Raw genomic sequence first — 15,052 nt, forward strand, 5'->3', positions numbered from 1 at the left:
GGCAGATAAGTCAAGTTGTTCAGTTGCTAAATTGCATCTGCCTCTTTGTGACCCTATGGACTGCAGCATGCCAGGCTTCCCTGTCCTGCACTATCTCCCAGAGTTTGCTCAGTACCTTGAATCAGTGGTGCAATCTAACCATCTCATCCTCTGTTCTCGCCTTCTCCTCCTGCCTTCAATCTTTCCCAACATCAGGGTCTTTTCCAATCAGTTGATTCTTCACGTCAGGTGGCCAAAGTATTGAAGCTTCAGATTCAGCATCAGTCCTTCCAGTGAATATTCAGGATGGATTTCCTTTAGGATTTATTGGTTTGATCTCCTTGCTGTCCAAGGGACTCTCAGGAGTCTTCTCCAGCACCACAGTTCAAAAGGATCAGATTTTTAGCATTCAGCCCTCTTTCTGGTCCAACTCTCACATCCATATTTGACTACTGAAAAAGCCATAGCTTTGACTGTATTTACCTTTGTCTGCAAGGTGATGTCTCTGCTTTATAATATGCTCTCTAGGTTGGTCATAGCTTTTATTCCAAGGATGTAACCATTTCAAGTGATGTTTGATGATTATGTTGGTGGAATGAAGGATGTCCCCAGAATGTTTATCTACCAGAGTGGTGGAACGTGGATCTGCTCTGGGGCTTTATGTGTATGCACACAGAGAGGAATGTGAGCTCATCTTCTTTTGTGAGGACTCCAAAATTACAACTTGCTGCTGAACAACCATTGACAGGAGAATGCTGGATCCCACCAAAAAAAGTGTCCAAGCACAAAGGAGAGTACATCATGTGAAATGCTGGGCTGGATGAAGCACAGGTTTGAACAAGATTGCCAGGAGAAATATCAATAACCTCAGATATGCAGATGACACCACCCTTATTGCAGAAAGCAAAGAGGAACTAAAGAGCTTCTTGATAAAAGTGAAAGAGGAGAGTGAAAAAGCTGGCTTAAAACTCAATATTCAAAAAATGAAGATCATGGCATCTGGTCCCATTACTTCATGGCAAATAGATGGGGAAACAATTGAAACAGTGACAGATTTTATTTTCTTGGGCTGTAAAATCACTGCTTATGGTGACTGCAACCATGGAATTAAAAGATGCTTGCTCCATGGAAGAAAAGCTGCGACAAACCTAGACAGCATATTAAAAAGCAGAGACATTACTTTGTCAACAAATGTCTGTCTAGCTAAAGCTATGGTTTTTTTGGTAATCATGTATGGATGTGAGAATTGGACCATAAAGAAAACTGAGTGCTGAAGAATTGATGCTTTTGAACTGTGGTGTTGGAGAAGACTCTTGAGAGTCCCTTGGACTGCAAGGAGATTCAACCAGTCCATCCTAAAGGAAATCAGTCCTGAATATTCATTGGAGGGAGTGATGCTGAAGCTGAAGCTTCAATACTTTGGGTACCTAATGCAAAGAGCCAACTAATTGGAAAAGACCCTGATTCTGGGAAAGATTGAAGGCAGGAGGAGAAGGGGATGACAGAGGATGAGATGGTTGGATGGCATCACCAACTGGATGAACATGAATTTGAGCAAGCTCCGGGAGTTGGTGATGGACAGGGAAGCCTGGTGTGCTGCATTCCATGGGGTCGCAAAGAGTCAGACATGACTGAATGATTGAACTGAACTGAACACAGAGAAGAAAAAAATTCTAGACAGGTGTGAGCCAATGTATTAAACATGTATTTAGTTCCTTCTTTTTAGTTCTGTTGTTTCGGTGGATACACAGGCTTTGCATAATAAGTGGAATTAGGAAGACAAAAATATATTTTTAATGACAAAAAGCACTTAGAGGAGCCTGGCATTAGCCAGGTCCCAAGAGAGGCCAAATCAGGGGAAGGGCCCCTTGTGAGCCTCTGGCTGGCTGCAGGTCTGTTTGTTGGCAAAGGGGCGAGAGATTAATCTCAATCTGCCTTCCGCTGTGTCACCATCTATTTCAGGAGTGTGGCAGCTCTTCACCCTCTCCAGCTCAGGTGTCAGTTGCTGGGGAGAAGTCATCAGTCAGAGGAGAGGGCCTGGAGGGGTGGCAGCAGGCAGGGAGCCAAACCGCCCTGCATGAGGACTGGCCTGTCTCTTTGGAGCGGGCCTGGCAGAGCAGGAGGAGGTGGTTCTGAAGTGAAGGAGCAGTGGGCTGCATTCTGCCTGGGCCCGGATGAGCCGGCGCCCACCTTGCTTCAGTGGAAGGTGGATCTGGGTTGGAGGAAGGAGACAGAAGGTAGGAACTCAGATTTCCATCAATTGTGCCTGTTCCCCGAGTTGTCTAGGAGATGAGGCCAGGAGATGAGCTAGGAGATGAGCTGCACAGAGTCATCCCTGCTCCCCCAAAAGCCTGGAGCCACAGCATGTGATTTGGTGGGACAGCTGGGCAGAGTGAGATGATTTGTGACAGTGTAACAGGTGTCCGGCTCATCCTTGAACTCAGTTTTCCTATAATCTGTTGGTTAATTGGGCCTCTGAAGTATAAACAAAAAAAGCCAATCCTGGCTAATGTAAGCAAGGAAAGTGCAAGAATGTCAGGTAATTCACAGAACTGAAGAGAAGGCTTGGGAAGCAGACTCAGGAGAGAATGGGGCAGCCCTGGGGGTCTGGAAAGCAGAGACCAGTTGATGAGTTCTGCAGGGCAGGGCTGCTGGATTGAGTGGGCTCCAGCCATGCTTTTGGTCAGTCCACACAAGATCAGTGTGCTGGGGCAGAGAGACTTGGGCAAGGGGTCATGCATTTTAAGAAGGTCACATCAAGGGACTGTCCTGGTAATCTGGTTGATAAGACTCCACACTACCACTTCATGGTGGTATTGCATGTTCAATCCCCATTCAGGGTATTAAGATCCTACATGCTGTGCAGTATGGCCAAAAAATAAATGAAGAAAGAAAGTTGGACAAGACATACCCAGGGGGTAAGAGGTGATTGCCCAAAATGAAATCTGAAAGCAGACTCCATATGAGTAGAGATGGAGTGTAAAAAGCTGAAGGATGACTGTTACATGCTAGACATCTCGATTGGGTGAATTGCATCCCCTAGAGGGATATGGACAGGGAGGCCTGGCGTGCTGCGATTCATGGGGTCGCAAAGAGTCGGATACGACTGAGCGACTGAACTGAACTGAACTGAGAGGGATATGTTTAAGCCCTAATACCCAGAGCCTGTGAAGGTGACCTTATTTGGAAAAAATCTTTGCAGATATAGTTGAGTTAAGGATCTTGAGATGAGATCATCCTGGATTTAGGATGGGCCCTAAATCCAATGACAAGCATCCTTGTAAGAGAAAGAGAGATGTGAAAGAGACTGTTGTTATTCAGTCCCTAAGTCGTGTCCCACTCTTTGCAACCCTGTGGACTGCAGCAAGCCAGGCTTCTCTGTCCTTCATAAATTATGTTCACACTCATGTCCATTGAGTCAGTGATGCCATCCAACCATCATATCCTCTGTTGCCCACTTCTCCTGCCCTCAATCTTTCCCAGCATCAGCGTCTTATCCAGTAAGTCAGTTCTTTGAATCAGGTGGCCAAAGTATTGAAGCTTCAGATTCAGCATCAGTTCTTCCCATGAATATTCAGGGTTAATTTCTTTTGGGATTGACTGGTTTGGTCCGTCAAATACAGAGCAGAAAGGCAGAAAGAGATACAGAGCAGAAAGTCTTGTGAAGACAGCTGTGGAGACCGCAGTGATGCTGCCACGAGCCACGGAATGCCACGAGTCACCAGAAGCTGGAAAAGGCCAGAAAGAATTTTCCCCTAGAACCCTCAGTGGGAGCCTGGCCCTATTGGCACTTTAATTTTGGACTTCTGGCCTCAACTATGAGAGGATGAATTTGTTTTAAGCCACCCAGTTTGTGATAATTTTTATGGAAGCCCTAGGATGTTAGGACAACACCCAAACTCTTCAGAAATGACCTCTCCCCACTGAGGACTCTGGGCTTGGGCCTCCACTGGAGGTAGTGAGGGTTCTAGATTGAGTTTATAAGTTTCCTGTGCAGCTTTGGCTAAAGTCTGTGACCTACTGGGTCTCAGTATCCCCACAGAAACTTGTTCAAGCATTTGTAAGGCAATAGGGGAGGGTAATGACTCCAAATCCAGGCTCCATCACTTCTCCTTTGGGGAATCGGAAGCAGGTAACATAAATAGTATTCTGTTTATTTGTCTGCAAACTGGAGTTACTACAGTACCATCCATGGAGCTTGTTTTATAGATTATAGGAGCATAGACAATGCAGCAGGGGCTTCCCAGGTGGCTCAGTGGTAAAGAATCTGCCTGCCAGTGCAGGAGAGGAAGGAGACACAGGTTCGATCCCTGGGTTGGGAAGGTCCCCTGGAGAAGGAAGTGACAACCTGCTCCAGTATTCTTGCCTAGAGAATCCCATGGACAGAGGAGCCTGGAGGTTTGCAGTCCATGGGGCCACAGAGAGTTGAACATGACTGAGTGACTGAGCACACACACATACCCCCACAGACAATGCAGTGCTTGGCAGACTATCCTGTAAGGCTGCGGGGTGAACTGATGGGCCCTCACTCTCTGTGGGTGCTCTGTTCTGTTCCACCTGTTTCCAAAGAGCAGTGAATGTTTCCACCTCCCAAGAGGGAAAAGCATGGGAGAAACGTCTTCCTCTTTTCAGGCAGCTGTGAAGTATCTGACGATGAATTTAGGGAAGAGGACTTTTGTCCTGCAAAGGAGGTGCCTGTGCTTGTCCAGCACCATTGGCCATTAGGTGGGACAGTTGGTCCCTTTGGGGAGATGGTTTAGGAACTCCTATGGCCACACAGGTAAGCCATGCTCTCCAATCCTGTCTTTATTCATGTTGTTGTTTTTCAGTTGCTAAGTCATGCTCCATTCTTGGCAACCCCATGGATTGCAGCACACCAGACCTCCCTGTCCTTCACTGTCTCCCAGAGTTTGCTCAAACTCATGTCCATCGAGTTGGTGATGGACCATCCATCACCATCATCCAACCATCTCAACCTGCCACCCCCTTCTCCTCCTGCCTTCAATCTTTCCCAGCATCAGGGTCTTTTCCAGTGAGTTGGTTCTCTGCATCACGTGACCAAAGTATTGGAACTTCAGCATTAGAATCAGTCTTTCTGATGAATATTCAGGGTTGATTTCCTTTAGGATTGACTGGTTTGATCTCCTTGCAGTCCAAGGGACCCTCAAGAGTCTTCTCTCCAGCACTGCAATTCAAAAGCATCAATTCTTCAGTGCTCGGTCCAGCTCTCACATCCATACCTGACTACTGGAAAAACTATAGCTTTGACTATATGGACCTTTGTCAGCAAAATGATGTCTCTACTTTAATGGTGTACAGATGTACATATTTTATCTTTTATAAAATGATGATAGTGTGCGTGTGTGTGTGTATGTGTGTGCTTGGTGTCCTAACTGAACAGAATTATCAGCTGCAGTCCTCTGTCAATCTCATCTATTTCTTAAAGTTTTTTTCTACTATGTAAAATTCAAAAGCCTGAGGACCATAGCTCTAGACTCTAGGCTTCCAAGCAATCTTAGTCATGGGCTGGTGGTTTTACCCTCAACTTCTGCCCATGCCTTGCACTTCCTGGCTGCCTCTGGGATGCAGGACATGTAGAAACCACTGCCCAGGGGGTTACAAGCTCACATGCCTGCACAGGGGCCATCAGGTGACATGAATGAGTGAGCAGGCTCACGCCATGTGTCCTGTCTCATTAGGGCAGCCTGACAATTGTCTCTGTGTGATAGCATTGCCTTATCTCCTGATTTGAATGTTTCTTAAGATGCTTAAAATAAAAAACGACTGTTGTTGAGTTGGAGTTTCCCACATGGCTCAGTGGTAAAGGATCTACCTGCCAATGCAGGAGACACAGATTTGATCCCCGGGTTGAAAAGATCACCTGGAGAAGAGAATGGCAACCCATCCCAATACACTTGCCTGGGAAATCCCACGGACAGAGGAACCTGGAGGGCTACAGTCCATGGGGTTGTAAAAGAGTCCAACATGATTTTGTGACTAAACAACAATTGTTGAGTTGATTAAAAGAAAAAAAAAGCTTAAAAAGCTATTGCAGCCTGATCCTGGCTCAGGGCTGCCTTCCTTTAATCCCTTAATCCAGATTCTCAATTCCTTGCAGTGATGCTCCAGTGACTCCACATGCAGCCACTTACATCAACCAGTAACAGTCACTTGGGAAGATGTTGTATTTAGGGGGTGCTGTTCTAGCCCAGATGTCCCAGGTGGTGCTAGTGGTAAAGAACCTGCCTGCCAACGCAGGAAACCTAAGAGACACAGGTTTGATCCTCCAGTACTGGGCTTCCTCGTGGCTCAGATGGTAAAGAATCTGCCTGCAATATGAGAGACCTGGGTTCCAGCCCTGGGTTGGGAAGATCTCCTGGAGGAGGGCATGGCAACCCACTTCAGTATTCTTGCCTGGAGAATCGCCATGGACAGAGGAGCCTGGAGGGCTGCAGTCCATGGGGTTGCAAAGAGTTGGACATGACTGAGTGACTAAGCACGCACATAGTAGCCCAGGAGGACATATCTCATGTTGCTTCTCACCAGATTCTACTCAGGCCTCTTCCTGCAGTACATTTCTCATTCCTCTCCAGTGATCCCCCAACTCAAAGATAACTCGTTCATTCCATGAATATGGATGAATACTTATCGTATCTTCCAGACATTCAGCTCTTTATTTTCTGAATTTGTAAAGCCCATCCTCAGTTCTCAATCATGCATCATCTTCTCCACTGCTTGCTGTTTTTAAGTTTAGGCTCCTCTGTCAGACTATAGCTTCCCAGGTGGCCTAGTGGTAAAGAATCCACCTGTCAATGCAGGAGACAAAGGAGGCGTGGGTTTGATTCCGGGGTTGGGAAGATCCCCTGGAGGAGGAAATGGCAACCTACTCCGGTATTCTTGCCTCGGGAATCCCATGGACAGAGGAGCCTGGCAGGCTACAGTCCACGGGATCGCAAAGAGTAGGACACAACTGAATGACTGAACACACAGGCATGCCAGATTATAAGCTTCTTGAGGCTGAATGTGTCCCTTTCTTCAGCATTACAGGCAACATAAGGTGACAGGAAAAACACAGGCTTTGGAGTAAAACAGAGCTGAGAGGGTAAGTTGAATTCGGGCTTTCCTTATTTAATAGTACGTGAATTGCCAGGATTTCTGAGGCCTGCTTCCTTGCCTATGGATTGATGGTAATGCCACTCACCTCCCCAAGGGAGGTCAGTTATAAGTGTCATGTGTTAAGGGGTGTGCACTGTATCAGAACATAGTAGGTGCTCAATAAGTGCTACCTACCCCCTGCTCACACACTCTTTGCAGTCTGGGAAATGAGTGAGGGCTCACAGGATTGGGAGATGTGAATGTCTTTGTTTTCAGAAATCTACCCAGGGTGCTTCTGGGTCTCCCCTGGGCTTTCTTAATCCTGCTTTCCACCCAGTTGGTGGGCTGCCGTCTATGGGGTCGCACAGAGTCGGACATGACTGAAGCGACTTAGCAGCAGCAGCAGCAGACTCAGTTGGGACCAGCCATTTGCAATATGGCACTCCTTCCTTTTTCTTCCTTCCTGCCTTTTTCTCCTTTCTTATATTTTTTTGTATCTAGCATAAAACCTTACCAGTTTTGTTTAATGCACGAATTAAAACGCCATTTAATAACTAAATGTGTGCCTAGTAGCTAACAGTAGCCCTGCCTTAGAAAGTTATCTATTTAGCTGAGCATTTCAGCTGAAAGCAGCAGTTCTCAACCAGGAAATTCTGTTTCCTTCCCTGCCCTCCTCTTGGGGACATGTAGCACTGTCTGGAGACATTATTGATTGTCACACTGGGTAAGGATGCTGGCATCTAGTGGGCAGAGGGCAGGGGCAATGATAAACATCCTGCAGCGTGTAGGTCAGCCCCCTACACCAAAGAGTTATCTAGGCCCGAATGTCAGTAGTACCAAGGTTGAGAAACCCTGGTCGAGTAACTCCTGCTGGAGAGAAGAGGTGACCCCAGAGAAAGATGACTCCAGCTCCTGTGCTCTGCAGCCAGCCTTGAATGTGTCCTTAGATGGCCTGACAGCGGTGCCCTGCCCCCCTCCTCTGGGCCCTGCTGACTCTCATTTCTCTGCCCTTTGTGAAATACAAAAACCCATTAAGTCAGTATGTCTTATCGTGATGGCTCCATCAAGCGTGCGTCCAGAGTCTCCCACTCCTGGTGGGCTTGTGTGTGGTGTTTTTCAAGCAAGCCTGTTTTCTCTAGCCACAGAGAAATCGGAGATGACATTTTCTAAAAGTGTCTCTTTGTAAAAATGCCAAGTCTAATCTCAAGGCACAAAGAACTTAGAGAAATCAGAATCGACTTGAGGAGTTGTGATCGGCAAAGGTGGATTTAAATGGCAGGCTTTGTGGACTTGTGTTGTTTTGGGGGGTTGGTTGTTGGCCAGTTAATACAGCTCGTTGAAAAAAGGACTTCTGGACCTTTTCTCTGGGTCGGGATGACCTATTATGGCTTTGAAAATTGCAAATATTACCTTGGTTTTAGAAACTGCCTGGGCTTCATGCAGTCCATTGGTATCCATCTTGTCTACTTTTGTAATATCTTTGGGGAGGGGTGGAGTGGATGCTAAGAAGAGGCAAATCAATTGATTTTCTCTATTTTCCATTGAAGAAAACAGTGTCTTGCAAGGGAACCTCACTAAAACTCTCTTTTAAAGTTCTCTGGTTTTGTTTAACTACATTTAAAAGGCTTAGAGGTAAGCAAAAGCTTGGCTTAAGAAAATAAATAGGCAGAAACATTGTCAAGTGTAAATTGGAGAAACTTGCAGAGCTCTGGTCCAGGTAATTCCTTGGATATCTAAGGTAGGCACTGATTCAGGGAGAGGAGGGAACGTGAATCTGGTCACTAGGCAATGGTTCCCATTGGAAGAACATCAGTGGGTTGGCTATAGACTGCATGAAAGGGCAGAAGGAAGGCGAAGCTCAGCCAGTCCGCCTCCATCTTCCATTTCTGAGACAGAAGGAAAGATACGCAATAAAGACCAGCTAATCAGTGAGGTGTGAGGAAGTACCCCATGGAGATGGGTTGAAGGCAGCTTTCTGAAACCAGGAGGCACTGAAAAAGAGAACAATTGAAGTTTTCCTGAGAACGGAGAGGAAGTCAAAGGTAAACAGAAATTGCAGGCAGGTGAGCTTAATGTGAAAACAGTGTCTTCACATCTCTGTGAAACTGTGTTGTTGAAGGCAAGCTATATGGATTCTCTGTGCTTCGGTTTTTTCATCCATAAAATGGGCGTAATAATAATTGTTGTGAGAATTCAGAGTTAATATGCACATAGTACTTAAAATAGTGTTTGCATGTAGTAAGCGCAGTATGAATGTTAGTTACTACTAGCTTATTTTTCTCTCCTCTTCCAGATCAGAGACACAGCTGACCTTTTTATTCATTTAATATCATGCATTTTACTGTTATGCATTTCCTTATATTTGAAATTTGTGAAATTATGGCAGTAATTTGACTTTGTATTAATATATAGTTCGTATTGTATATACATCAGGATGTATAGATTATGCTTGGTAATGAACAATTTTTATTGTTTAATACTAACACAAGTCTATATCTTTTATTTGTGTCCAGTGAGGATTGTTATTAGTCTACTAGGGTTGCCGTAACAAAATACCACAGATTGGGGGGCTTAAACAATAGAAATTTATTTTATCACAGTTCCAGAGACTAGGAGTACAGATCAAGGTGTGGGTGGAGTTGGTTTCTGCTGAGGTCTTTCTTCCTGACTTGCAGATGGCCACCTTCTCGCTGTGTCTTCACATGGACTTGGCACATGCAGAGAGAGAGAGAGCTCTCTGCTGTCTCTTCTTCTTATAAGCACACCTGTCCTACTGATCAGAGTGCCACCCTTATGACCCTATTTAACCGTAATTACCTTCATAAAGACCTTAAAGGACCTGGTGTCCCAATATAGTCATGTTAGGGCTTCAACACATAAATTTCGGGTGTGGGGAGGTTTAGTCCAGTCCATAACAGGATTGCTGGTGGAGGTGGGCCTCAGTTCATAGTATTTATTTGGAGACCTGGGTTCTCAGGGGCTCAGCCCATGTCCATCTCTCCTACCCCAGCTCTTGCTAAATTCCCCTTGGCTCACTCTGCAGTTCCAGGTAAACTTTTTTCCCATATCTTGAGTTCTTTACCAGCTTCCTTCTCTGTCTGGACTCTTATTCCATGGCTGGTTCCTTCTCAGCCTTTAGACCTTAACTGACCACCCCTTCTAAAGATGGTCCTTTGTCCCAGACAAGTCTCAGCTTTAGGCTCCTACAAGTAAGTGGAAGGGGTAAAATTCACCAACCTGCAGTTCTCTAGCTGCGCTCCAACTTTGCTTGATGGCAGATAGGATACCCCAGGAGGAACAGTTTACTGATGGGGGAGCAGTCCTCCAGAGGTATCTAAATGTCATAAACCCATTACTCTAGGAATGTGTCCCTCACCCCCAGGTGACTGACAACTTCTGTCGCCACCATTCCTCTTGGTGGCAGTCATGGGAAGGCAGCATTGGCTTCCTGTGCCCCCTGGCCCGTGTCTTCTTGTCTATCTTTTCCAGCCCCACATCCGTTTTCTGTTCCTTTTGGAGGCACAGTGGCTATAGGCCAAGTCTACTGGAGGCAGATTATTTGAGTTAGAGTTAAAGCTAGGCCACTTACTAGCTGTGCTGCTTTGGACAAATTACTTTACCTCTCTGAAATTGCTTTCTCATCTTTAAAATGGGGATGATAGCAGGACCTGTCTCATGGAGTTGTGAGTATGAAATGATTTGTTATGTGTGAGGTGCTTAGAACAGTGCCTGGCCTATGGTAAGCTCTGTGTGTGTGTGTGTGTGTGTGTGTGTGTGTGTGTGTTAGTTGCTTAGTTATGTCTGGCTGTTTGTGTCCCCATGGACTGTAACTCACCAGGCTCCTCTGTCCATGGAATACTCTAGGCAAGAATACTGGAATGGGTTGCCATTTCCTTCTCCAGGGGACCTTCCCAACCCAGGGATAGAACCTGGGTCTCCTGCATTGCAGCCAGATTCTCTACTGTCTAAGCCACCAGGGAAGTCAATGGTAAGCTCTAGATTGCATTTATTGTCACTGCTGTGCTGTCCATCCTAAAGGATATCAGTCCTGAATATTCACTGGAAGGACTGATGTTGAAGCTGAAACTCTAATACTTTGGCCACCTGATGTGCAGAACTGACTCATTTGAAAAGACCCTGATGCTGGGAAAGATTGAAGGTGGGAGGAGAAAGAGATGACAGAGGATGAGATGGCTGGATGGCAATACCGACTCAATGGACATGAGTTTGAGTAAACTCCAGGAGTTGGTGATGGACAGGGAGGCCCGGCATGTTGCAGTCCATGGGGTCTCAAAGAGTCAGACATGACTGAGTGACTGAACTGATGAAGCACTTTCTTAGCCCATATCCAGGTGTAATATTTTGGGGGGACTGTGGGTTTGAAACTTCTTTTTAAATTAGCAAGCAAGATTAGAACTTCTTTTTAATCTCACTTTTCAAGTGAGATCTTAAAGGGAACCCAATATATGAGACAGAGATTGCAAGGACTTCTCTGGTTGTAGTGGGGTGGGTGTCCCAGGAACTCTCTCTAAAAACCCCTCACATTCTTCCTCATCAACTAGAAGATAATGTTTCTCAAGTGTGCCTTGGGGACCAGCAGCATCAGAATCTCATTGTTATTAAAAATGCAGAGCCTAGGGTCCCGCTCCAAACCTGCTGAATTGGATTCTCCAGAAGGTGGAGCCTGACAATCTGAATTTCAGTATAGTCTTCAGGTGCTTCTGAAGCACACAGGAACTTCATGCCAGCTTCCTAACTATACACTGAAGGTCAGCTTTGGCTTATTTTCCCCACTACTCTTCTAGGGTAGTGAGTACAGTCTGTGATGCCACACTGATTTCTTTGTTCAGTTTCGCCTGGGTAGCAGTGAAAAGGAGGCTGGCATTCTTCTTGGAAAGCTACCCTACAAACTGAAGTGTGCCATCATTGGCTGGCACTGGCCCTATACATCCCACTACCTCTGTCCACCTGCAAGGCCGGATATTATCAGGTCTGGATTAGGGTCTACTGAGCTTCTAAACCCTAAAAAGATGATATTCTCTTCCATCAACCACTCTTAGTGATTCAAAATCAAGAGTGCCATGCCTTAAAGCTGTGGTTCCCAACCTTTTGGCACTAGGGCCTGATTTCATGGAAGACTCATTTTCCACAGGCTGATGGCGGGGGGTGGGCAAAGGGATGGATGGATGGTTTGGGGGTGATTCAAGTGCATTATATTCACTGTGCACTTCACTTCTAATCTGATATTGCTGCTGATCTGATAGGAGGTACATGTTCGTGACCTGGATGCTGGGGAACCCCTGTCCTGAAGGGGGTCAAGAGAGACCAGCACATTATGGATTCTGCCATGTGATTACTGTGAGGCCTCTTGAAACAGTCTAAATTGCATTCAAGTCTGCTTTGTCCCCCTTTTGTGTTTGGGTGATGCGCCTGCTTTGCACTTGGTCAGCACTCACCTTGCTGACTTTTGGGCCATCCTGAGACACAGTCTAAACCTCTCTCTCATTCTTCCTGCCCTTATCACAGGCCTGGACGAAATCCAGTGCTCCCTGCCCATGGAGAACAGGAGGATATTCCTGCACGAGCTGTCGGAGGCCAGCTTCAGTGAGTGCAAGTTCAGCCTCTCGCTCACAGACCTGTTTGTCATCATCTTCTCTGGCGTGGCCGTGTCCATCGCTGCCATCATCTCCAGCTTCTTCCTGGCCACCGTGGTGCAGTGCTTCCAGAGGTGTGCCCCCAACAAGGACACCGAGGACGAAGATGAGGATGAGGACGACTGAGCCACCCCCAACCCTTCCTCACTCTCCTGAACCCCAGCCGGTGGCTCCCCTCCGAGAAGAGAGGGAAATGCTGAAAGGGAGGAGAACTGACCATCAGTGACCAGAGGAGCACATGCTTCGAGCCTGGCCCCTGGGTGCATCTGGTGAGACCTCCGATCTCGGAGTTTAGAATTCGCGGAGTGGAGGAGCCAAGGAAGGATTCTCAGAGAAGAGCCTGCCTCGTGGCTTGAGATGTGTGCGCTGGGTGAAGGTGGCTGAGTCAGGCTTTGGAGCTGACAGCTGAGAGCAGCATAGGGGATGTGAAGACTGGAAGGCCTGACCTGCAAAGATGACTTTGTCCTATCCATTTCTCCTACTTGGACTGGGAGACCAGGCAGCCTCTCCTTCATCCCCAGAGGCAGCAGCCCAGATGGTGGGGACTGGAATTCAAGTCCTGGGAGCAGGACTTCTGTTCCTAAAATAGGCTTTGGCCACCTTGAGATGTTATGCAGAGAACAACCCATGTCTGGCTAAAGTGGCACTGAGGAAAAAGCTAAGACCTGGACAAAGGGTGTTTGTCATTCTGTTTTGGTGAGTGGGTCAGGAAAGCTTTGTCAACAGAACTCAAACCCTGATGGTTATCCTGAGATTGCTCTTGTTGTCTAGACACTTGGTCGTGTCCAACTCTTTGTGACCCTGTGGACTGTAGCCCACCAGCCTCCACTGTCTATGGGATTTCCTAGGGAAGAATACTGGAGTGGGTTGTCATATCCTCCTCTGATCCTAAAAGGTAGCAATTCATAAAGGAAGGACAGTCGATTCATACCTTTGCGATGGCCTCTGCTCAGAGTCTTCCCTCTAAAGTACAGCCAGGTGGTTCCCACTTGCCCTGACACCACCCCCAACCGTGAGTCCCACCTCCGCTGAATATCACCTGTTCATTTTGTGCTGGCACCATTCCAGACTTCTCATCTCCAGAACTTGCAATTAACTTTCCTGGAGGCCAGGATTCCAAAAAGCAGGTTACCTTGGACCAACAAAATGTTAAAAAAAAAAAAACCCTGGGACTTGGCTTCTGAAAAACCTACATCAGTGGCCTTAGGGTGTGTGTGACATTTCTTTGGAGCATAGGCTGTGACAGGCAGTGTTTTCCAGGATGTGGAATGCAGTGCCTTGATTCAGAGATAGTATGAAACAATGTCACACACCCGGCAGGTTGATGCAAGGTAATGGACGTTAGCATCATTGGACCTTGCTGGGGACTGACACTTAGACAGAGGACTGGTGAGAAACTCCTGGGATATTTCTGGGAATCATCTCTCCATTGTTTCTCATAATATATTCCTTATGTTTCTTTCTCTGTTGCTCCCCTTGAATTTTCTTTGTTCACTTTTAGTTTTTAATGACATTTTTTTTTAATTGGAGTATAATTGCTTTACAATGTTGTGTAGTTTCCTGCTGTACAACAACATGAATCAGCTATGTGTATACGTATCACCAACTCGATGGACATGAGTTTGAGGAAGCTCTGGGAGCTGGTGACGGACAGGGACAGCTGGCCTGCTGTAGTCTATGGGGTCGCAAAGAGTCGGACATGACTGAGTGACCGAAGTGACTGACTGATATGTATATCCTCTCCCTCTCGAGCTCTCCTCCCACCCACACCCCCATCCTGCCCCTCTAGGTCATCACAGAGCACTGAGCTGGGCTCCCTGCACTGTCCAGCTGCTTCCCACTAGCTGTCTGTTTCATGGTAGTAGATATATGTCGATGCTACTCTCCCAGTGAGTCCCACCCTCTCCTCCCCCCGCTGTGCCCACAAGTCCATGCTCTATTTCTGCATCTCTATTCCTGCCCTGCAAATAAGCTCATCAACACCTACGATGGAATATTACTCAGCCATAAAAAGGAACAACATTGGGTCATTTGTAGTGACATGGATGAAAGCAGACTCTGTCATACAGAGTGAAGTAAGTCAGAAAGAGAAAAACAAATACCATGTATTAACACACGTATATGGAAGCTCCCTTGCATCTTTGCCTCCACAGAGAATTACTGAGTGCTTGCTAAGTGTTCTGGCCCAGGCCCTGTGGATGTGCCTTTCATGATGAAGACAGAGCCCTTGCTGGCGTGGGCCTCATATTCTTATGGGGGAAACAGAAAACAAACAAACAAAACAGTAATTGCAGGTAGTGATAAGTGCTGTGAAGGAAATAAAT

General features: G+C 46.5%; 1 protein-coding gene across 1 annotated transcript in view; it reads left to right on the plus strand.

The window, feature by feature from the left end:
* LRRC38 (leucine rich repeat containing 38) overlaps positions 1–12,929 on the plus strand; it is a 33,906-nt gene extending 20,977 nt beyond the window's left edge. The window contains exon 2 of the mRNA XM_052654176.1: positions 12,601–12,929. Within this exon, the coding sequence (XP_052510136.1) occupies positions 12,601–12,854 (254 nt within the window). The 3' untranslated portion in view covers positions 12,855–12,929. The remainder of the gene's footprint in view (positions 1–12,600) is intronic.
* The last annotated feature ends 2,123 nt before the right edge of the window (positions 12,930–15,052 follow it).

This window comes from Budorcas taxicolor, chromosome 16 (assembly GCF_023091745.1).
Source record: "Budorcas taxicolor isolate Tak-1 chromosome 16, Takin1.1, whole genome shotgun sequence".
Classification (NCBI taxonomy): Eukaryota; Metazoa; Chordata; class Mammalia; order Artiodactyla; family Bovidae; genus Budorcas; species Budorcas taxicolor.